Raw genomic sequence first — 22,960 nt, 5'->3', positions numbered from 1 at the left:
CATCAGTCAGAATGCCACCACATTTGGGTTGAAACATTAGAACAGGTTCCTGATGTTACATTGAGGAGGCCCATGGTTATCACATGACCGTAAATGTATCAAAATGGTGGTCACGCAAACACCCTCAAACATCTTCTCCAGAACCACCAATCATCAGGCTACCAAATTTGGGTTTCAACATTAGGTAGTGTGATGTAGTGTGATGTAGTGATGTTAAATTGATGTTAAATGATGTTAATGTTAAATTGCGTAGGTCATGCCATTCACGTGACCGGAAGTGTATCAAAATGGCAGGTTTATTCAACTTTTGGGAAAATCGCATAAATTCCTTCAAAAATCTTCTTCTCCAGACTCACCAGTCAGAATGCTACCACATTTGGGTTCCAACGTTAGGACAGGGCCGAGATAAGATGAAGGTCCATTGATCCTATTTTTAATTGCACAACGAAGGTGGGCCAATGTTGGTAAATAAGGTAATCCAACAGAAATTAAAACTATATTAATACAGCTTATAATTGAAAGTATGCAAAAAATACGATGACAGAGACAACTTACAACTGCAATACAATTATTTTCTCAAAAAACATTCCTCACCATTAGACTGCAGTGTGAGTGCCAGGAGGCTGTGGCTCGAGCCACTGACCAGGAGGAGAAGAGCTGGGGAGCGCTGGGTCCGAAACACGAGACGCACTTCCTCCGCTTCAGTCGCCAGTCTCATTCCCATCCGTGTTGCGAACGAGACCTCACCCAGGGGGGAAGGATCTTTTTGCGGTTCATCTCCGCCGGATCCCCGACTGGAGCGTCCTGCGACACTGGTGAACGGGGACTCCCCGGTGTTGCGGAGACGCGTAACATGATTGACTGTCGTCATGGAGACGTCCGGTGCACCTCTGTCGTCACCAGTCATCAAGTTGTATTCCAGCCAAATTCCAGACTCGAAAAGTGCACCAACCTCTGGGGAAAGACATTTGTTTCAACAATCCAACAGCGTGACAATTACAGGAGGAATGACAACATGAACGTCACCGAGAACTCGGTTAAACTCGGACCTGCACCGTCTTTTGCACACTTGCTTAGAACACAGATTTGCATCCAAACCATTGCTAATGGCGAGCACAAAAAGCATGAAATGAAAAGATTAAATATCTAAACAGCATAATGTAAAGTATGGAATGAAAAGTGTTGGAACGAAGCATAGACCTTTTCATTTTGAGAACCTCTCAAGTATGTAGCGCTTTGTAAGACGAAGGAAGAGTTGTTCTTGTGTTCAGCCAAGTAACCTTTCTGAAACGTCTTGAAAATTATAAATTCTTCAATGAAGGTGATGAGCATTTAATGCAATTTAAATTTTGATAACCGATTCATCTTCACACTTGCTTTTGGAAGTTCATTCGAATAAACCACCGTCCTGAAAGCTTCACAAAGAAAGCCTGCATTGGGTCCATTTATTTATTACGTATGAAAGTGTGGGAGATGCATGAAACCTCGCTTGCTTTAAATCGATTGTCTCGTGCTCTTCCCTCGAGGCCTTCAGGTTGACAGCTTCCTCATGGTCTCTGTCCTCTCTCGCTCTAATCTTTTACATGCCACTGACATCATGTCTCTCTTTCACCTGAAATCCCTGTCATTGTGCCGTGGTGTATCCATGCATTCTTGTCCATGTTTCCTCTTAATCCCTTTTTTGTTTGATGACCCTTTACCCTCTGTCGTTATGAACGTTCTTGTTGAGCCTCAAAAGCCTGCACATAAAATAGATCAAAGGTTCAAAGTGATGGGGGTGTAACAGCAAAACGATTTGAGGATGGATGTCAGGAAGAGTTCAACAGAGTAAATGATAATGTTCTCCAAGACTAATACCCAAGCTTACAAATGGCCAAGTTATTGAATAAATGCTCGTTATTATTATTACTATTATTATTATTATTCGTAGTAGGAGTAGTATTGGTAATGATTTATGTGCTCCCCATGCATTTAGTCAGTTACTTCATCATTTCTTCGTGCCAAGATCATGAGACAAGGATGTTGTATCACTTTGTGGAAAAGATTCATGGGACCGACTCTATCTGTGATCTTTCCAACCCTGATATCTCCAAATGGCAAATCCTCCCTTTTGGACTTGGCGATGACTGACGATTTTTCATCATTTGTGGTTTTAAATTTTAACATTTGGTGTCAGATATAAAATTTAATAATCATATCTCATTGAGTAATTTAAAATGGAAAATATAACTTTGACGTCATAAAATGGAACATTTTCATCACATTACCTAATACCACTGGAAAACCTCACAGTCTCATGCTGTCACTCCAGAAGGATTGTCAAATCAATCCACCAATCCTTTTTCATGGTTATCCACTGGAAGGGGTTCAATTTCTTGAACTTCTCGACCTCGACATCAGCCACGATCTCTCCTGGCTGACCATACAGCAAAGCTGACCTCCAAAATCAGCTATAGAGTGGGCATCCTCAGTAGTTCCAACTCACTACGAACAGTCTACAAGGCATTTGTGCATAGCTTCATGCAGCAATGCTCTCCTGTACAGGCTGGGGCACCAGCATCACATATCTTCTGGCATCTAAAGCTCTTCACATTCAATTCAATTCTCCAGCAATGAGACCGCAACACAAAATCTGTTGCTCTCACATCACAGGCAAGTCGGTGGCCTCTCTTTATATCATCTCTCGCACCGTCTTGCAAACTCTGCTCTGTCAGCCAACCAACTCTCCCAGGTTCCTCCAAAGCACACGCATTCTTCAAGTAACCAGGTCCTGATTAAAATACCAGCGTCCAGGTTTACTGCACACCTGCACGATATTGTTTTGTTCATTTCAAGTTTGAGGAGCACTGTCTTCCAGAGGTTGTTTAACTTTTCTCTTTCCTCCACGGTTTCAAGCGAGTGGTACACCACCATCTTACGGAAAACTCTGTCCCTACTAATGATCCTTTTAAGCCCCATGAATACATCATTAATCCAACCTTCTTACGAGCAGATAGCCATCAAGAAGGTTGGATTCAAGACAGCTGTCAACCACCATCTCAGATTATTCCCCATCCAAAACTATGATCTTTTCTCTTCCCATTAAACCACCCGACTGCCCGGCCCCCCTCCCCTACCCTTCATCCTTAACCACCTCCCTTGTTTGTCCGTCTCTGTCTATTTTCTCCCTCCGATCTGTTGTCGGTGTTTCCCCCTTTTCTTTCTGCTGTTCCTTTTGTCATGTTGTGTCCTGATCTGTTCTGTGTTCTAGTTCTTCCATGAGCATGGACTCTGTCCACAAAGAATAAAAATAAAAAAGAAGCAGTTTGCTGTTTTTCCTTCCCTCTTCTCTCTACTCTTCACCTGTTCATTCATTGTGCCTGTTGCCACACTGACAACTCAGTGTCACCACATTGTCTTTTTGCCCTCTGTCACATTGTTCTTCCAGGAGCCTCAATTTTGGATACAACAAACCCCAAATCTGGCTGTAGAAATAATTATATTGTTTTCCTTTCTCGGGATAGTGTGAATGCAAACAGGAAATTTGATTAAATTTGATCTCCGTTTGACTGGCAAACTCTGGCAGCGGAATTGCACTTTACATCGAAATAACTCAATTTCCCACTGCTCTTGTATTGATCTTACACCTCCCAACCCCCCCCCGGCAGTACCTTTAGCTGTGACTTCCCCTCTGCTCCCACCTCTTGTTCATCTGTGTGCTGTACCGTTCTAACAGTGATGACTCCATCTACATCTCTCTCAGACAACATGAACAAAATTTTAACCACTCATCCCAACTCTCTCTTCCTCATTTGTGGTGATGTCAACTGTGACCATGCAACTTGTTTGAGTGATGGTACCTCTCTCACTAGCCATGGAACTTCAGTAATTGACTTCTGTGACTCCATGGGACTCCAATTATTGTCAGGTCAGATCAGATCTGTGACTTGCTACAGGTACCAAGTAAACCTGTACTAACCTGTTCCATGGTCTGGTTGTCAGCGACTAAACTGTCTCCCACACCAGGTTTTCTGGTGAGGAGGGGGTATGGATGTGGACACCCAGCAGGACCAAAAATAAAATCTGTCAAAGGGTGGAGGAGCGCCAATAGCCACCCATATCTGCTTCCCAACAGCATCTGCAGCCGTCCTCCTGCAGCGGCTAACCTTTCCGAGGAGGTTGGTGGCAGGATTTGCACTCCGGCCACCGTAAAACACTTCAGTCCACAAAACATACGAAAGGCACAAAGAAAACTGAAAATCCACTCCGTGTGAGTACCTCCTGTGCAGCTGCACTTCGCAGAGCAGCTCACTGCATGACAGGATTGGCGCAAAGCTTTCGGGACCCCCATTCTTTGATGAGAGGAGGATAAACATGGGGTAACCTTCCCGAGTTGGATTTCGGTAGCGTGTGTTGGGGTGGTACTGAGGTGTCGTCCACCAGAAGGCAGTCTCCCCGGGTTAACCTGAGGCGGTCACTTCAAGTGGGTGCCTGGAATGTCCTATCCCTAAGAGAAGATTATCACCTGTCTCTACTACCATCTAAGCTCGTACTTTAACACCAGTATTGCAGCACTCTCTGAGGTTCGGAGACTGGTTAGTGGTGAGATCATGGCGGGTGGTTACACCTACGACTGGTTTGGTCGCTCTGATTGTTACCATGCCCAAGAAGTTGCAGTAGCTGTGTCCAGTAAGCTGACTGCCATGATAATTGAAGTAACACGGGTCAACGAGCGTATGAGACTGAGGATGAGTCACTCCTTGGGTGTCAATTCCGTGGTCTCTGTATATGCTCCGACTAAGGGCGAGTGATCTCACTGTGAAGGAGGAATTCTATGCCGTGCTCAAGTCCTTGGTTGATGGACTATGTCTTCTACCGCCTCCTTCCTGGTCTTGCATTCCCTGCTCTTTCCATGCTTTGTCCTCGGCAGGTTTCTGCAGGGCTCACACGGTCCACCATTAACCCCCTTCTGGTGAAACTACCTAAATCCAGGATTACTGCTCAGCTACACTCATTCATTCCTCTTTTTTCCCCGCATGTGAAACCAACTTCCACATTCAAATTAATCACATTCTCCTCCACAAGTCTTCAATACAGCTGTTCACCACCATCTCAGATCAACCCCCACCCAAAACACTATATTTTCTCCCCTCATTAACCCCCCCCCACACCCTTTCTCATCCCCAAGCTATCCTCCTCCCAAATTTCCAGTTTTTACTTCCTGAGAATTTCCTTCTGTCTCCATCCTGTCCACCCCATGCAGGCCCGTCGCTCGGGGGGAGGGGGCATTTGGGTGCAATGCCCCCCATGGCGCAGCTAGTTCCCCCTCCCCCCCAATTGTACGCCACCCATTTATTCCCTGTTGCGCCCTGTGAACAACTTCGTGTTTAAGGACGAGCGCCCACTGTGAACTCCTTGCTGTTTAAGAGTTCACCTGTGTGAACTAAAACCCTTATTCCAGATGTTCAACGTGGTGAATATAATAAGGCCTTCTTGGATAAACTGTTCTTTAATAATATCCTTCTTTGAATAACAGTCAAGAGAGAAGTGTGCGCTTGCCAGCGCATCTCCAAAACCAATTGGCAAGACAATACAGTCCAAGCCCACAAGATAAAAGATAATAACGCAAGCACCAGGGCCAGCAGCCAAGACAGACAGCCGCAAGACCTCATGTCGATGCTGTGGGTGGTATATATATATATATATATATATATATATATATATATATATATATATATATATATATATATATATATATATATATATATATATATATATATATATATATATATATATCGTGGATCATTTAGTTTTAATGAATAGCCAATCAGCGTCTTCGATATGGAGGTCCTATTAAGCAGGTTACCTGATTGGTTGTAAGTTCGGTATAAATGTAATATTGTCATAATATGATAATATGAATAAGGAAAACACAAATTTACAAAATTAAAGATGAAGTGCACCGCGTGACCTTCACACCCCCCCATCTTACAAAAGTAATTTTCCAATAAAAATTTAAAATATCTGTGTTTCAATCATGCTTACATTTGAAATTATGCAGATAAAACCTGTTTTTGGTGGATGCATCATTTAATAAATAAAACCGTCAACCGTCAAATGTCGCGAGTCGCGAGATTAGTGACACGAGTCACGAGGGACGAGTCACGGAGAGCGTTAGCTAGCAGCAGTAGAAAAAAAAACATGGATATACGAAAATGGCTCAGAAAAGGAAAAAGGTTGCAGTTGCGGTTGTGGTTGTGGTCAGCACCCGCCATGGTCGGCTGCTTTGTACTTCTGATGTTGAAGTTAAATGTTGTGGTTGGTGCTTTGCATATCCCATATCTAGTACTTTGTACATAGCCTAACCTCTGTGTAATTGACTGCTTTAAATGTGGACTTTGTGGTATCTTCAGGCTGGTCGTATTTGCTGTTGATAGTTTAACGTGATGATCGCAGGTCATAGCCTACTGTATCTTATTTGAAAGTGCAATGATTCTGGTGCCAACCTCCCCCATTTAGTCATTGTATCTCTGGTATATTAATTTTCTAATGCCAATTCTTGACAACACCTTGTATAAGTGCACCTGAATTGGTGCCAATTGTCTAATCATTGAATATTTGCATTGTGAATGTGCCAGTTTGTTGCGGCTCTCCTGCATTCGAATAATTTTAGGCCAAAAACATCGGAACATATTGTGACGTCCACGGGACTTGAACAGCCCCGCCAACGTAGAATGAGCCGAAACGATGGAGGCGATTTATTTGTTTATAACCAAAACATGGCGGTTCTAATCGCTCTACCGCAAACAGGACGAGGAAGGTGGCACGAGTCACTTTTCACTGAGTTGATGATGTTTATTCCTTTTTTATTATTACTAGAAATAACAAGACTCGGCAAGAAGAGGGATCCGGGGCGATTCGACGGGATGGTGTGGGATCGGGCGTGGGGAAAAAAACACAGACAATTCCAATGAATATACAGTTCTCAATCCCTCTAAGGCGCCAAACACACGCACACACACACACACACACACACAAAACGTAGCTATCTCTGGTGGTCAGGCTGGACCGTGGTGTGGACGCAACTGTTCCTGGATCGGCGCCGGACGAGCCGGCCTTGCTCTCGCCAGGGGGGGCAGGAGAAACCGCGGTGCTGTCGACCTCCTGGTCCTGGCCCAAGTCCGCTCACAGCTGCCAGGGAACCAGTTCTGGCGCCAAGCCGCGAGCAGGAGAGGGAGGCAGGTCCGCCCGCTGCCCGACCCCGTACTCCGAGTCAGCAGAACCCCAGAGCCAACCGAGGTGAGGCACGAGGCTCGGCAAGGCTCCCAGACACGATCAAGAGCACGATCGACTCAGCACAGCAACCAGGACGCTCTCTGCCGCCACAGCTTCCACACCAAAAAAACACGATCGTTCTGGTTGTAATCTTCTTCTTCTTCCTTTTCGACCCCGAACAGAACATTTTTATCCTTCGTCCTCGTCACTCCCAATCGAGCCGTTTATTGGCCCACCGCCATCGCCTTCCGCCAATCGTGATCACGGGGCGGAGCCATCCGCTGCACTGTCCTGTGACGTCACGGCCAGTCTTCAGAGAATACCAAAAGGGGTTTACGCAGACACACTTACCCTATCCCGTGTCCCTATCTAATTACGTGACATTTATCATTTCCCCCCTGAAGAAATGAACATTTACTAGACAACTTATCACCACTGAATCGCTACTTATTACATCGAGATCCTGGTAAACTCGAACAGCATGGCATACCTAATTAAACATCCTAATTACCCTTTGAATGCATACCCCCCCTCAAACGTAACAATATTAAATCTAGCTGAGATTAATTTGGTTAGTATGCGACGGCAACCTCAGTATCGATGCGTCAATGCTGCGTGAATACAATAGCATACCGAGTTATCAAAAATATTAAATATTATAATTATTCCACCCCCATCCAGTTCATATGTCCCCCTTAATACTGAGCCCTGGCGACGGGCCTGACCCCATGCCTCCCCACACTCATTATTTATCCAAGTTTCCCTCAAGTTTGGCCTTCAACGCTGCTGTTGGCTTTTCATACCTCTCTCTGCTGTTCCTTTTGTTATATTGCATCCTGATCAGTTCAGTGTTCCAGCTCTTCCAAGAGCCTTGAGTCTGTATGCAAAAAAAACTGAACGGCACTCGGTAGAGTGCATACCTCTACCATGCTGAACAGTTTATGTTTTGCATCCCACCGAGAGGCCGGATCTGGATCTGGACCTTAACCATAATCAAATTGGCTTGTTCTTGACATTTAACTAACTCATCCACCTCGTTTCGTCAAAATCCATCCACAACTTTTTTAGAAATCATGCCATATATCGCTTTAGCCCGATCACTCAATGGTGAAGAACCACTTAAAAATTAAATATAAAATTAAATAATTATTGTATCCGGATCCGCATTTGCATCCTCACCCAAATCTAATCAATTCGTCTTTGACACACACCCAACCTGCCCATTAAATTCAATCCGAATCCGTCCATAACTTTTTGAGATATTCAGCTCTCAGACAGACGAACACAGACAGAGGAAAAAAACATAACTTCCGTCCATCTTCGGTGGCAGAGGTAAAATAAGTGGCTCACTGATGGACTCAGTAAAGCTTTGTTCTTAAATGGTATGCATTCATTTCCCATGGCTATTCAGAAACTTGGCCTACAGAAGAAAAGATGGGCACTACAAGGTTGATTTACCCATTGAAACACCACTACCGTATCTCAACGACCTTCATAATAAAGTTATGGGACCACAACCACCATCTGACTGGCAAGCAGTCCATGTCAGTCTTGGAGATCAAGTATATATTCCAATGCTGCAATTAGGGAGGACCACCAGACCTTTCCGTTGCTGAATTTAAAATTATTTTTATTTTTCAATTTTGGCTATCAGCAGGTTCTTTTTTTAAAACATGTTTTCAGGAGAGGATTCGTTGTTGGGAAAATTCCAAAAATGGCGAACTAAACTTTTAATCGATAATAATTGATATTTAAAGCACAGTAAAATGAAGGTTTAAATGAAACAAGCCTGAGATTGTGAAAACAATATTTCAATATTCCCAATCATCGAGATCAAGCTGTAAATTCATTCAATGACTGAAAGTTTTTTGGTTTCAGACCAGGTCACTCTACGCTGTATATGCTGCTTCTTCTCTCTCAACAATGGATGGAGGCCCTCAACGCCGGCCATGAATTCAGAGCCATATCCCTCGACGTTTCGCATGCTTTTGACACGGTCTGGCACCCTGCCCTGCTCACCAAACTCTCTTCCTGTGGTATCCTGTGGTATCTCCACTCATGCCTCGCAGACTTCCTCTCCTGTCACAGTCAACGTGTGGCCCTAAATGGAGTTCTTTCATCCCCTCTTCCTGTCCAGGCTGGGGGTTCCTCAAGGTAGCATTCTGGGCCCTGTTCTTTTTCTGGTTTTCATCAATGATCTCTCCGACTCCCTGGAAAATCCTCTATATCTCTGCTGATGACTTCACCCTCTGCCGTACCATCTGTCATCCCTCAGACCGGCATGCAGCAGCTTCTTCGCTCACTGCAGATCAGGATAAAATCACAAACTGGTCCAACACGTGGAACATGTCTTTCACCCCTGACAAATCTCACATTCTCACTATGTTGTCTCCGAAAAGACTGTTTGGACCCCCCCCACCCCCCCGCCATGATCTTTCCTGGGAAAGCCACATTTTCAACTTGTCTCCAAAGCCAGTCGCCGACTGGGAATCCTCCCTCGTGCAAAGCCCTTCCTCAGCCCACCTGAGCTCCTGACCACAAACAAAGCTTTCGTCCGCAGCCTGATGGAGTACTGCTCTCCCCTCTGGACTGGTGCTCCTGCCTCCCACCATTCTCACCTTCACGTTATGGAAACCAAAGCATTTAGGATCATTGGTGTATCCTGTGATGAGGCTGAGTCTTTGGACCTCTCACACTCTCACCACAGGCAGGTCAGTTGGTCATTCTGTCTTCTACAGACTCATTTATGGTCTCACCCCCCCCCCCTTCCACTTTCTCAACAACCCTCTGGAAGAAGTCCTTTCATTCAAGCTTCTGGGTCTCACTATCTGCCATGATCTTTCCTGGGAAAGCCACATTTCCAACTTGGTCTCCAAAGCCAGTCTCCAACTGGGAATCCTCCGTCGTGCAAAGTCCTTCCTCGGCCCACCTGAGCTCTTGACCACTTACAAAGCTTTCATCTGCAGCCTGATGGAATACTGCTCTCCCCTCTGAGATGGTGCTCCTGCCTCCCACCTTTACATTGTGGAAACCAAGGCATTGAGGATCATTGGTATCTCCCGTGATGAGGCTGAGTCTTTGGACCTCTCACTCTCTCACCACAGGCAGGTCAGTGGTCATTGTCTTCTGCAGTCTCCTCTATGGTCTCAACACCCCCCCCCCCGCCCCCAATGCTCTGTCTGCGATATGTCCCCCAAAATATTTCCGCAAGGCACTCAAGATCCGCCAGCAAACCACTTCTGCTAAAACTATCAAAATCACAAATCACTGCTCACCTTCACTCTTTCATTCCTCTTTTTCCCCACCTTTGGAAGAAACTCCCTCATTCTATTCAATCCCATTCTTCCTTCCAGGCCTGCAAAACAGCTGTTCACCACCATCTCTTATCGTCCCCCATCCAAAACCTCGATCTTTTCTATCCCCGTTAATCCACCCCAAACCTACCTCCAAATTCCCTGCTTTCCTTCCTTCATGCCTCCCTTGCTGTGCGTTGTGTGTTAGCTCTCATATGAGCCTCGCCAAGGTAGCCAAAAAAAATAAAAATAAAAAGTGTTTCAGATATCCAGTAGCATAGTAAAGAGATCAAATGGATGCTTTTGATGGAAAAACACGAGAGTATTACCTGTAGGGTGATTATAGTAAGGATGGAGGACACACACACACACACACACACACACACACACACACACACACACACACACACACACACACACACACACACACACACACACACACACACACACAGAAGTTCTGGCTATTCATACAATATATTATAATAAATGTATAAATGTGTGTCCTCCATCCTTACTATAATTCATGGACCTGTGTTTGTGACTACTCCTCCAACAGTTCTGGGGCTGATTACATACCGACTTGCCACATCGGATCAGCATGACTCCATTTCATGTGGAGGGGTGTTTTTATCTTTGCCGGTGGTCTTCGAGTGGTGAAGGGGGACGACGCAAATTCTCCATGTAAATGTGTGTAATGTGTCATGCAGGGAAAGCAGTTTGAACGCACCATCAATTTTTTATAGTGCTCCATACACAGAACCCTCATTCCAATTCATGAGCCCAGCCTCGTCGTGCCACTGTGTTCCCGTCTGGCGATGACCGCACTTCTGGTTGATCTCAAACATGAATACATGACAATGTGTGTCATGTCGCGCCGCCTCCAGGTGGAGGAGGGTATTACAAGTCAAAACCAATAACAGTACAGTATTCCTGTCCCCATGTTTTCAAGTGCAGCGAGGTGTTTTGGAATACAGTGAAACCTCGATTAACCACCCCCCCCCCCCCGTTTTAAGCGCCACCCTCGCCTTCTGCCTGGAAATCAGGGTTTCCCCAATTTCCATAATGCATTTTTCAATTACGATCCACCACCACCATCCGCCAACGTTTTCCCAGTACAAAAGTACTTATAACAATGAAAAACACCCTCGTTTATCCGCCAGCGATCGCCTGTACTTCACCACTTCACGAATATTGTGCAATCATCGAAAAATAACCTTAGTCATCATTGGTGAATGGTCAGCAGGAGCACGTGCTGGTCCCGTCTGCCTCGCGCCGTGCATTGAGACTGTTCAGTTCAAAGATTTCATTCAGCATGTCTGGAAGAAAGAGGCCTAGATTGTGTTTAACACTCGATCAGAAACGCATATGCGAATACGCAAAGGAGAACTCGTCTGCGAGCCAGCAAGAGATTGCTTATCATTTCTTCTGTGGAAACTTGAACTTAAGCGCCAGACAGTTGGCGATATCGTCGCCGATGCCGCAAAATGGATGGGTGCGACTGATGATATGTCGTCATCCGCTAAGATGCTGCGCCACGCTTGTCATGAGCATATGGAGAAGGCATTGTATCTGTGGTTTTCGGGCGTTCGTGAGAAAAACCTCCCTGTGACCGAGGACATACTACGAACAAAGGCTAAGTTCTTCGGCGAGTTTGGTTACTCCAATGGTTGGCTGCAGCGCTTCAAACGTCGATTCAGCATATGCAACAGAGCCATCAGCGGTGAAAGCGCCGGCACCGCCGAAGGAACAATCCGTGAGGGACGCAGTAAGGCGATGGCCGAGATAGCGAAGTATCATCTACGACATGTATACAACATGGACGAGACGGGTTTGTACTATCAGATGTTGCCTGACCGATGTCTTACCGTTGAATCGGCCACAAAAGGCATCAAAAGGGCAAAAACTCGCATCTCGCTGGCACTTACGTCTAATGCTGACGGTACGGATAAGCTGAAGCCGCTTGTCATAGGACATGCTCAGAAACCGTGATGCTTTCTCCACTTACGCCCAGATTTGTATGTGGATTACTTCGCAAACAAAAAGGCCTGGATGACGGCCTTCATCTTCTCTGAGTGGCAACTTCAATTCGATCGGAGAATGTAGCGAGAAAATCGGAATGTACTGTTTAGTCATGTTCCTTGTGTAATTTCGTTGGAATTTTTTGGAGAGTAGCAAACCTATAGATTTTTGAGAAGTTTAAAATCTATGTAAATAAAAAAATGATTTTTCACATTTTTTTCAACTTTTGGAAAGGTCGTTTTGGGGGTGAAAAATGCTTTTTTTGAATTCCAATTTTAAAAAATCTGAAACAATACAAAATTAACCAACTGATGATGGATTACTGTTAAATGGCTAACAATGGACTTTATAAGATATAATATAATGTTGCATTTTGACCGTCGGTTGCCATGGAAACAGCATTTTTGGAATGGAATTGCCGTTTTTTTATATATATCTTTTTAAATTATATTTTCCATCGGATGGCCTAAATAATTGCTAAATATAGTGACCATGACTAACTTACACATAAGTATTATGATTTTTAAGTATTGGAACAGTTGGTTGCCATGGAAACGGCCATCTGTGCAATGAAACATTGTGTTTGTTGTTCAATATCAGAAGGTTTCGGCACCTTCAGTAGTAAAACGTTTGATTTTAATATAAGTTTTTGTAGTTTGATGTATTGTAAGTGTGATCTTGTAGGGAACATAGGTGACGCCACATCGCGACGCCATGCCATCGCCTCAGGTTACGGTTGCTGGGCGTGGCATGACGTCGCGATGTGGCACGGTGCGCGTCCAAGCACGTGCAGCGCTATGACGTCATTTTCAGTTCGCTTCGTTTATTCTCGATTTATTCATGACAGTTTACTTCGGAGCTTCGTTTCATCATATTCGGTTTTCAATACCTTTCTTCCTTTTTTCAGTAAGTTGTGATAGCCTTTGAGGCGTATGTACCTTTTTATCATTTTATGTTCTTCTGTATGGGGTAGGATTACGGTTTGAATGGCCACGGGGTTGGAGGTTTTAATTGTGTTTCCTGTTAGGCTATGAGTTGGAAGTCGGGCAGTCGTCACATTATAGCTATGTGTTTCTCCTTTTTCTATTATTTTGGGTTGATCTTTAAATATGTCCTTATGTGCTGGTTCGTGCTTTCATTTATCAGGAAAGAAAGTCACCATCAATGTAATCAGTCACTGACGTATTTTGTTCCATTAGATTAACTGCTGTATAATAGGATAGGATGAGGTTAGCTTTGTGCCCGGGGGTTGGAATTACAGAGGGAGTCTATTTGGAGTTTCTATTTAGTTTACTGGCATGTAGTTAGCACGTATTGTTGATTTCCCACTCATCTCTGCTTTTCTTTTATTCAGGTAATTTTACGTCTTAGTAGCGGTTTATATTTTGGATTCTAATAAAGTTCTATCATTGCGACATTTACCCGCATCTTCCGTTTAAATCACATAAGTTTAGGTCAATAAATTAATCAAAGAAAATAAGGATGTTGTTTTTCTCATCTGTTTGCTTTTTATGGTGATAAATGTTATTTGTGCCCTTGATATGGCCCTAGACATGGGCACAGCCCAAGTTTTATAGGCTGTATCACGTATGATAGATTTGACATTCATGAGCTGACGATTTATTTTTATATTTGCAGGACCAACAACATGATGGATGAAGTACCACTGAGTGGCAAGGATTCGTGCCAGACGAAAGGATCAACGAACTGGACAAAATGTGTCCTGTGCCAAGATAATTCTTCCCTGAAAGGGTCCTTAGTGTTGCAACCAATAGTCGAGTCGTTCTGCCGTTTGATAGAGACAATACAGGAGCGAGCCACTTTACAGGATGGTGATTATGTACAGATTCATAAACGACTTGAGGGGATGTCAGCCTATGGGTGCCAATGAAGAAGGAGAAGAACAGAATGTACATGTCTGGCAATACAACACTAGCAATCAAGATCAGGGACAAGACAGAAGATCGAAAAGAAACCAAGGATTTGTATGGTAGACTGATGGTACTCTCCAGATCCAGCAGGGACGTCGACCAGAAGGATGCAATTGGCAACTTTGAATTCACTGTGACACCGCGGGCCCTGTTTGCACCAAACGGTAGCTTACTGTCATGCACCGACAAGTCAAAGCTAATCCACAACTTGGAGAAGTTTGCCAACAAGGAACCGTCTTTACCAGAAGATGAGCTTGATGCCACACACATGGAACCGGCACCCGCTGATGCTATAATTGATGGCAGTACTAGCACGAAGGTCGCAGTCGTGGATGGAATGGTAGTTGTCCAGAAAATGATGAAGAAACCAGCAATGGTCGTGACAGTGAAGGACCTCAGTGAATGTTTCAATGATAGGGTGATGAGTCTGACCAGAGGCTTCGACCATGTAATTCTTGTTTTTGATACATACTAGCAAGATTCCCTCAAGAGCACAACCAGAGACAAATGACGTCAAGGAAAGGCACCAGTCCAATATTGGGTCAAGGATGATACCAGTATCAAACACATCATGATGAGTCGATTTCTGTCCCATGATCAAACCAAGGCTGATCTGACGGAGTACATGGCAGAGAAAACTCCAGAATACAACCGCGATTCAACAAAGGTGGTAGTCATTTCGGCATCTGGGTGGACGTCGAACAACAGGGGTCTCCAATTTGAGGCGAATAACCATGAGGAGGCCGATATGTTGATGATCCAGCAAGCAATAGCTGCATCACAGCAACACACGGAAGATATTGAGCTGACGATATTCTCACCTGATACGGATGTTCTGGTTCTTGCCATAGCAAACTATCATCTCCTGCCAAGACACACATCTATCTCAATGGCATCTAGCATTGTCAAAATCGAGCCAATCTGGAAGGCCCTAGGTGAGGAGAGAGCCCAGGCATTGCCAGCCTTCTACGCATTCACAGGTGCCGATAATACTGGGCGGTTCGCTCGACATGGTAAGGCAAAGTGGTTCCAGTGCTACTTGAAGGCCGATGACGACATGGTAGATGCCTTTGCTATGCTCTGTAAGGATGCTGAACTGTCAGAGGACCTATACACAACTTTAGCAAGATTTGTCTGTTCAGTTTATTGTCCAAGTGGTGTCAATATTTCCAGCATCCCTGAACTTCGGTGGCATCTCTTTTGTAAGAACATGGCTGAGAATGACAAGTTACCACCAACTGTCGGTGCTCTGAGGCAGCATATCATGCGGGTACATATCCAGGCATACGTTTGGGGTCAAGCAGCAATTTCTCAGCAAACATTTCTTGATCCATTAAAGAATGGCGTCCACAAGGACACGAGTGGTCAACTCAAACCGACAACAACATTCTCCCTGCACCAAAGGCAATTATCGAGATGATAAGGTGCCAGTGCAAGACAGAATGTTCATTACAGAGATGTCCCTGCAGGGCCAAGAACTTAACATGCACTGATCTTCGCATGTGCAGCACTTCGTGTGAGAATGACGAGGACTTAAACATTGAACGGCATGACCACGATAGTGATGACGACGAAGGCAATGATGAGTGACATTAGAAGAAGTGATGCCAATTGGCTGCAAACTCATATTTGACATTAAGTACATTTCACTAATCACTATATTCATGCGTTACTTGTTTTAAGATTTGAAAGCAATACATTAAATAAACGGTAATTTAATAGAATGATAGCCGTTTCCATGGCAACCATTGCTCAAAATACAGATATATGTATTCTATATTAAGAACTGTCATCTAGTTAACAATTATGCATCATAAGTTGCTTGTTGCGATTAATTTTGAATTTTCAGAGCTGAAATGAAAAAAAAAACGCGTTTTTACCCCAAAACGACCTATATGACCACATTATATGCATTGAAAAAATGTGAAACATGGATTTTCCGTTTTCCTATTACTTAAGCTTTCCAATAATGTTGGGGTTAGTTACTCTCCAAAAAATTCCAACGAACGTCAAATTATGGACACAAGGAACCCGACTAGTTGCTGCTTGACAATGCGTCAAGCCACATCGCGCCATCTAACGACCAGGGCCAGAGCACTTTGACCAACGTTAAAGTGCATTTCCTGCCGCCGACAACGAGCCACTTACAGCCGATGGACGGAGGTATCATCAAGGCTTTCAAAGCGCACTACCGTCGATGGCAAATTAGGCATTTAATTGATGCCGATGATGCTGGACGCACACCAGATTTACAACTGAATGAGGCAATTCGTGTATTGATGAAGGCCTGGGATGACATTGAAGAATCAACAATCTTTAACTGCTGGAAGCACGTGAAAATTACTTCCCACAGCTAGTACAGGTACTATTGCGTCAGCTGACATCCCTATGTCATCCCCCGCAATGTCGACGGCCAGAGATTATGGCAACATCTTCGAGGGAATGGCAGAGGCGTGCAACATACCCGCAGAGAGGATGATGACCCCTGAGGAGTTCGAAAGTGTGGATTCAGCCATAGTCACTGGGGAAGACCTCACCGATGAGGAAATTGTTGAACATGCACGCACAGACATCACAGATGGCGATGATGATGCCGACGATGACGAAGTGCCAAGCACACCTTCATCCATTGAGGCCAAAGACGCAATCGATCTCATGTTCAGGTACCTTGAGGCCCACTCGTCATCCACTGATTCGGGTTTGAAGGCGGCGCGCCGGTTGCAGTTTGAGATTGACAGAGTTTCTGTGGCAACCGCTAAGCAAACTTCCATCACAGACTTCTTCAAATCATCATCATCAGCCTCGGCCTATGTTGACAAGTTCTCAATAGCCTTCTATGTGCGTAGCTCGTGGTGGTCATGTCCTGTTTCACAGTATGGACAGTTCTATTATATTTTTGGTAGGCCTTTCCATTTCACCAGTACTGTAATTTGACTAATGTGTTCAGTGGTAATCAAAACACTTGTACAGATTGTCATTTATGATCTTCAGTTCCTTATCATGGCATAAGCAAATGATAGGCACAATAACTATGAGCCCATGACTTTGAGGTCTGTTTTTTTAAACATGTCTGCAGAAATAAATACAGTACGTACATGTGAATAGGCCTGTGTCTGGAGTACATGTAGTTTACGTATTATATATTTTTTATCCATTTCTTATCCCTTGATCCAAACAGGATGGAATAGAAGGTAAAATAAACTCGAAAGACTGTTGAGACGCGCCCCCAATAGATCAATTCTGGCACACGTGGATGCCTGTGTCGTGGCACGGACAGACCGTGACATTGACATCGGACATCTGAATCCCTTCCAGCAACCCTCCGTTCAACCGCCACCCTCGCATAACCGCCATATACGAATGTGTCCCAGTGCTGGCGGTTAAACGAGGTTTCACTGTATAAGCAGTAGGTATGTTTTTGCTTCATGCACCTAACCCAGGTTATGTTTTTGCCTACACAGAGTTGTCAGATACCTATACACCACCCAAATCAAGGTATGCATCAGAAGAACATGTTGCATGCTTGGAACAAGATCACCCGTAGGGCGCGTACTCTGCTCGTAATAATAATAATAATAATAATAATAATAATAATAATAATAATCATAATAATAATAATACCATTCATTTTCATGCCATAAAGGCAAGAAGAGCTGCTGAGGCAGTTTCATTGCCAAGGAAGTACAATCCTGGATGGGTCACCACTCTGACACAGGTTACCCGAATGGTTATTTCCCCAGTACACGGGTACTCATTTCACCAACCTCGGAAGGATGACATGCTGAGTCAACCCCACCTGGTGTCAATTCAACAGTCAACAGGGGCTTAAACTCAGGACCTCAAGGTCCCAAGCCAGCCACCCTAACTGCTAAGCCAACGGAGCGTATGGTGATTGTGAATTACGACGGATCCGTAGAGGTCTTCAACTTCACGTTGCAATAAGCACCAACATGGCCACCATCGTATATAAATTGTGGGCGGAGACAGATGAACTGTCCAGCCAATGGGTGGAACTCAGACACATGCACGCACAGACGCACGAACAGCTCCTTTTCTAGTATATAGTACAAACGAAGATCTCTAACATCTTGAAATGCTTATAATGGCATGGCCAGTTTCACATTTCCTTCAATGCGAATCTCTGAAAAGTGCTGAATGTTTGGAGTCTGACGTCAGAGCAATAAAATCGAACAGAGATTACACAGACATTGGCCTTTGTGTGACAGAATCTGGCTGGCGGGATAGCTTGGATGTACACACACTCGCCTCTCGAGCATGAGTTTGAATCTCGACACAGCTTTAAGTTGCCATTCTGGTGATTCACAGGCAGGTTGAAGTATGGGCGTGCTGTTCCTCGGATGGACGTTGAAGATTGACCAAGGATGAAGATTCCATGGTGGCTTTGGTGCCGATAAGGTGAGTTATCACCGGTACCCTCAACAAGTTACAAATCTCTGCACAAACAGTCGAGTGTCCTGCGGCGGAGTGGCGACCCGTCCAGGATTGGAACCCGAGACACAATGACTGCACTGGCAGAACCACCGCTCTGCACACAGCGTGGTGCACAAATGAATTGTGGAATCCACAGGTTAGAGTCAAATATCAGAAGCAATCCACAAACTGCCACATCCAGTTAGTAACTGCCAATGGTTCTTTCTCATGATGATGCTTTGAGTGACATTTACTGCCACCTCTGTTCATACATAGAACATCAGCACATGTAACGGGATCTCATGTGAGCTTGCGTGCCTTGTATAGTATTTGGTTCTTATATTATTATGATAAAACATTTCTTTTGTTCTGAGATTTGTTGACATAATTCACGACAATGGGTGGTGATGTTCCGAGATGCCTCCTGAGATCGGTGCAAGGCTCGGGTTGGCCCGTCAGCATTGGGATGTGAATCCCCAAGTCGTGAGTCAAGGGAACCCAAGTTCAAATCACATGTACCACTTGTTTGTCCATTGTCTACTTATGTCCTGGTAATTCATGTAAAAGTGCAATTACATCTAATGTCTATGTTCTGCATGCTATACGTGCACAAGCTTCTCCACTGTATCCTTAGATTGGTGTAGAAAAAGAAAGGCAGTTTAACATTTCATACTTTCATAATGAGGTTGAAGCGCTGTCGAAGAGACAAATATAAAATGCTCTTGTATGATGAAAACTCCATTCATGATGAGAGTTCAAATGGAGTCATGATGAAGAATAAATAACAATCCTCAACAAGGGACTGGAGGCAAAATGACAATGCAGGTGACATGAAAAACAATGGCAAGAAACCATAGAGAGAGTGACAGGAAAAGCATTCATTTTATTTAAACACTGATTTCTCATAAAAGTGTAATCAGTAGTTTTGAATCGGGGATTTTTAAAGGGTCACATGGGTAATGGCAACCAAACTCATGAATGACTGGTCCGTTTGGGATGTAGTGGTCGGGTATTATGAAGAGGAAGTACCAAATGGTACAACCACCCAACAATGCAAGATTCAAGTTGTTGTTTCAATCACCGAGTGGGTAATATCCAGGACGACGAGGAAATCATGTGCCTGTGTTTAAATCAATCCTCCATGTGCAATGGGTAGAGGCATCACATGAAAGCCATATGCAGATGGGGAGACCCAACGTCAAAGACGAGTCGGTGAGTGGTGGAAACATTGGGCCTTGCCTTGCTGGGCGGCCGTTATAGTTGGTAGGGTCTTCATTTTTGAACGGCCAATATTTCCAAGTACACTGAATTTTCACCAAATTTGGTAGTGGTGCAATACCATCAAAATGAATATGAATGGTGAACAGATGAGAGAGAAGCAAAAAGTCATAATTATTTAATTAAACACAACAAAAGACACCCAACTTATCACAACCCATATGTTACAAAGCTTTCACTTACCTGTACTGCACATGGGCCCATCATAGGACGAGGCTCGGCAGTCACAGCCCTCACCTTCGCTCGCACCTTCCTCATCTCGGCAGCGCCCTCCATTGTGACAATGTGGGCACGGTGAAGGGCAGCCCGGCCGAACGTCGGGTGAAGCCCGAGCAAATCCCTCAAGGTCCAGTGGCTTACCATTCAGGCGAAGCGCACGCAGGCAGCCCCGGAAACTGTCACTGCCTGAAGCAGAAGCACCTGTCAGTTGTGACAAAGACAAATGGTTATCAAGGAGCGAAGGCCAAAACATCTCAGAATTTGTTTGGTCACATCTGGAAGAAATCTTTACAAGTACGATAAAAAAGGTTCTCCATGCTGAGAACTTAACAGTTGGTAGGTTTAATCAGCAATGTTCATTTCATTTTGCGAAGAAAATAATGAATGACATGCAACCCACACCAGTTAAATGAAAGAACAAATTATTTAACAAACACCAACACACTTGTCTTCCCGTATTTGTAATACAGGTCAGATCAGGTCAAGTATAGGAGCATGCGCCTGAGCAGCGCGTCGCTGCGTCCACTTTCCGTCGGTACTCCAGGGGCCTGTGTCTGGCCATCCCCCAGGCAGATTCCTGGCCCATCCCCATCTCCTTGAGATGCCGATCAACCTGCTGCAACCACGAAGAACGTGGCCGGCCCATTGGCCTCCTTCACCCATGAGGCTCCCTCGCTGACAGAATCTGGTGAGCAGGATCAGCGTCAAGAAAACGAGCCACATGTCCATGCAGCCGCAGCTGACGCTCACGGACTATGCAGATAAATCTCATTTGAGTCTCTCAACAACTGCTTGTTGGACACAAACCGCTCTCTGCGCTCTCCCTCTCTCTGCGCTCTCTCTGCTCTCTCTCTCTCTCTCTGCGCGCTCTCTCTCTCTCTCTCTCTCTCTCTCTCTCTCTCTCTCTCTGCGCGCTCTCTCTCTGCGCGCTCTCTCTCTGCGCTCTCTCTCTCTGCGCGCTCTCTCTCTCTCTCTCTCTCTCTCTCTCTCTCTCTCTCTCTCTCTCTCTCTCTCTCTCTCTCTCTCTCTCTCTCTCTCTCTCTCTCTCTCTCTCTCTCTCTCTCTCTCTCTCTCTCTCTCACTCTCTCTCTCTGTCTGTCTCTTACTCTCTCTCTCTCTCTCTCTCTCTCTCTCTCTCTCTCTGAGACACAGGATGAAAACACAAGATGTTGGTTCCAAAATGAATGAGACATCCAGAGAAGTGATCGCCAACCTCAGGAATGATCCAAGTCCAACAAACCTTCAATCACTCCTTGGGTTACCTGTTTTCAAGGAAATTTGCGCCACATTGATGCACACAGAAGGAACACAGCCCAAGATGATGGTAGAGTATCTGAAGGATGTATCAGCGATGTTATGCCTTATCGCAGCCGTGAGGGAGAAAGGTATTGAAAAACACCTCGAAGCAGAGCGAACGCTTCTTCCAAAGTGCTTTGCTTTTGGACATGTCAACTATGCTTGACATTCCTGACATTCCAACACATCAATCTGCAGAATGTAAAGATGAACCACAAGGATGCCTGGGATGACCTGGTGGAAAATGGATTCGGGGGATCTTTGTCTGGTGAACCTTTTTCGACAATCCATGGAGACTTGATCACTGAGATCACAATCAACAGAGAGGTGAAAATTAGGGGTGGTCCAATGCAAGGTGGTTACAGCACGAGCAAGCAGACAACAGATGCCTTCATAAAGACAAGTCACCTTATGGCAAAGCTCAGAAAAATGCTGAAGGATAGGTTGGATATCCCAACCTCTTCATCTCACAAGGAAACAACTATAGGAGCAAGGAAACAGCATGAGAGAATGGTTGAGAGCCTTGTCATTCAATTGGACAAGTACTTTGACCCTTTTCTGATTGGTTCAGCGCGTCATATGAAAACTGGAGTGGAAATCGATCGAAGTATTGTTAACGGATTGTTGTCATCATCCGAAGTAGGGGAGAAACAGTTCCAAGACTTTGTCAACCTCAGACTCAAGGCTACTGGAGAAGGCAGAATAAATTTCTTTGACAAAATTGTGAATCTCAGGATCAAAACGGGCCAAGAAAAGGTCAAGAAAGAGTCCAAGGCAGTGAACATTATCAAAGAGGATCGACAAGCATTTGGTGTAATGGTAGGAATGGCAACCTCCCCTGAAAAGGCGCATTCGCATCCCCTAACATCTGTACCACTCGCCCTTGCCACACCAGAGAGAGACCTCCGTCAAGGTTCGAAATCAGCGCTGCGAAACCACATTATTGAGGACTCCTCTTCTTCCACAGAGGATCAACCACCAATTCGAGGCAACTGGCTGATTGATGGAATGGCAGCTGTTAGGTCAATCCCATCTCAACAAACATGGGGAGAATTCGCTGACATTTTATTGAAATTCTGCTTGCCACCAAGCCAGTCTAAGCCAAAACAGCTTGGAATCATATTTGATTCATATAGTACAGCCACAACAAAGCAGTTAACCCAACGGCGCCGAGGAACTTCTGGTAAAAGAATTCACATCAAAAGTCCAGAGCAGAGTATGCCCGGTGGCAAAGATTGG

General features: G+C 44.7%; 1 protein-coding gene across 1 annotated transcript in view; it reads right to left on the bottom strand.

Moving 5' to 3' along the window:
- Nucleotides 1-22,960, bottom strand: part of LOC147022502 (contactin-associated protein-like 5) — a 774,700-nt gene that overhangs the window by 175,341 nt on the left and 576,399 nt on the right. Inside the window, exons 18-19 of the mRNA XM_085893466.1 lie at nucleotides 20,390-20,626; nucleotides 595-954 (exon numbers count right to left, since the gene is read on the bottom strand). Of these exons, the coding sequence (XP_085749592.1) occupies nucleotides 595-954; nucleotides 20,390-20,626 (597 nt within the window). The remainder of the gene's footprint in view (nucleotides 1-594; nucleotides 955-20,389; nucleotides 20,627-22,960) is intronic.

This window comes from Eptatretus burgeri, chromosome 8 (genome assembly GCF_056783735.1).
Source record: "Eptatretus burgeri isolate ZD-2024b chromosome 8, Ebu_testis_v1, whole genome shotgun sequence".
In the NCBI taxonomy this organism is placed as follows: Eukaryota; Metazoa; Chordata; class Myxini; order Myxiniformes; family Myxinidae; genus Eptatretus; species Eptatretus burgeri.
The sequence above is the reverse complement of the archived record's forward strand: the minus strand, read 5'-3'. Positions and strand labels throughout refer to the sequence as shown.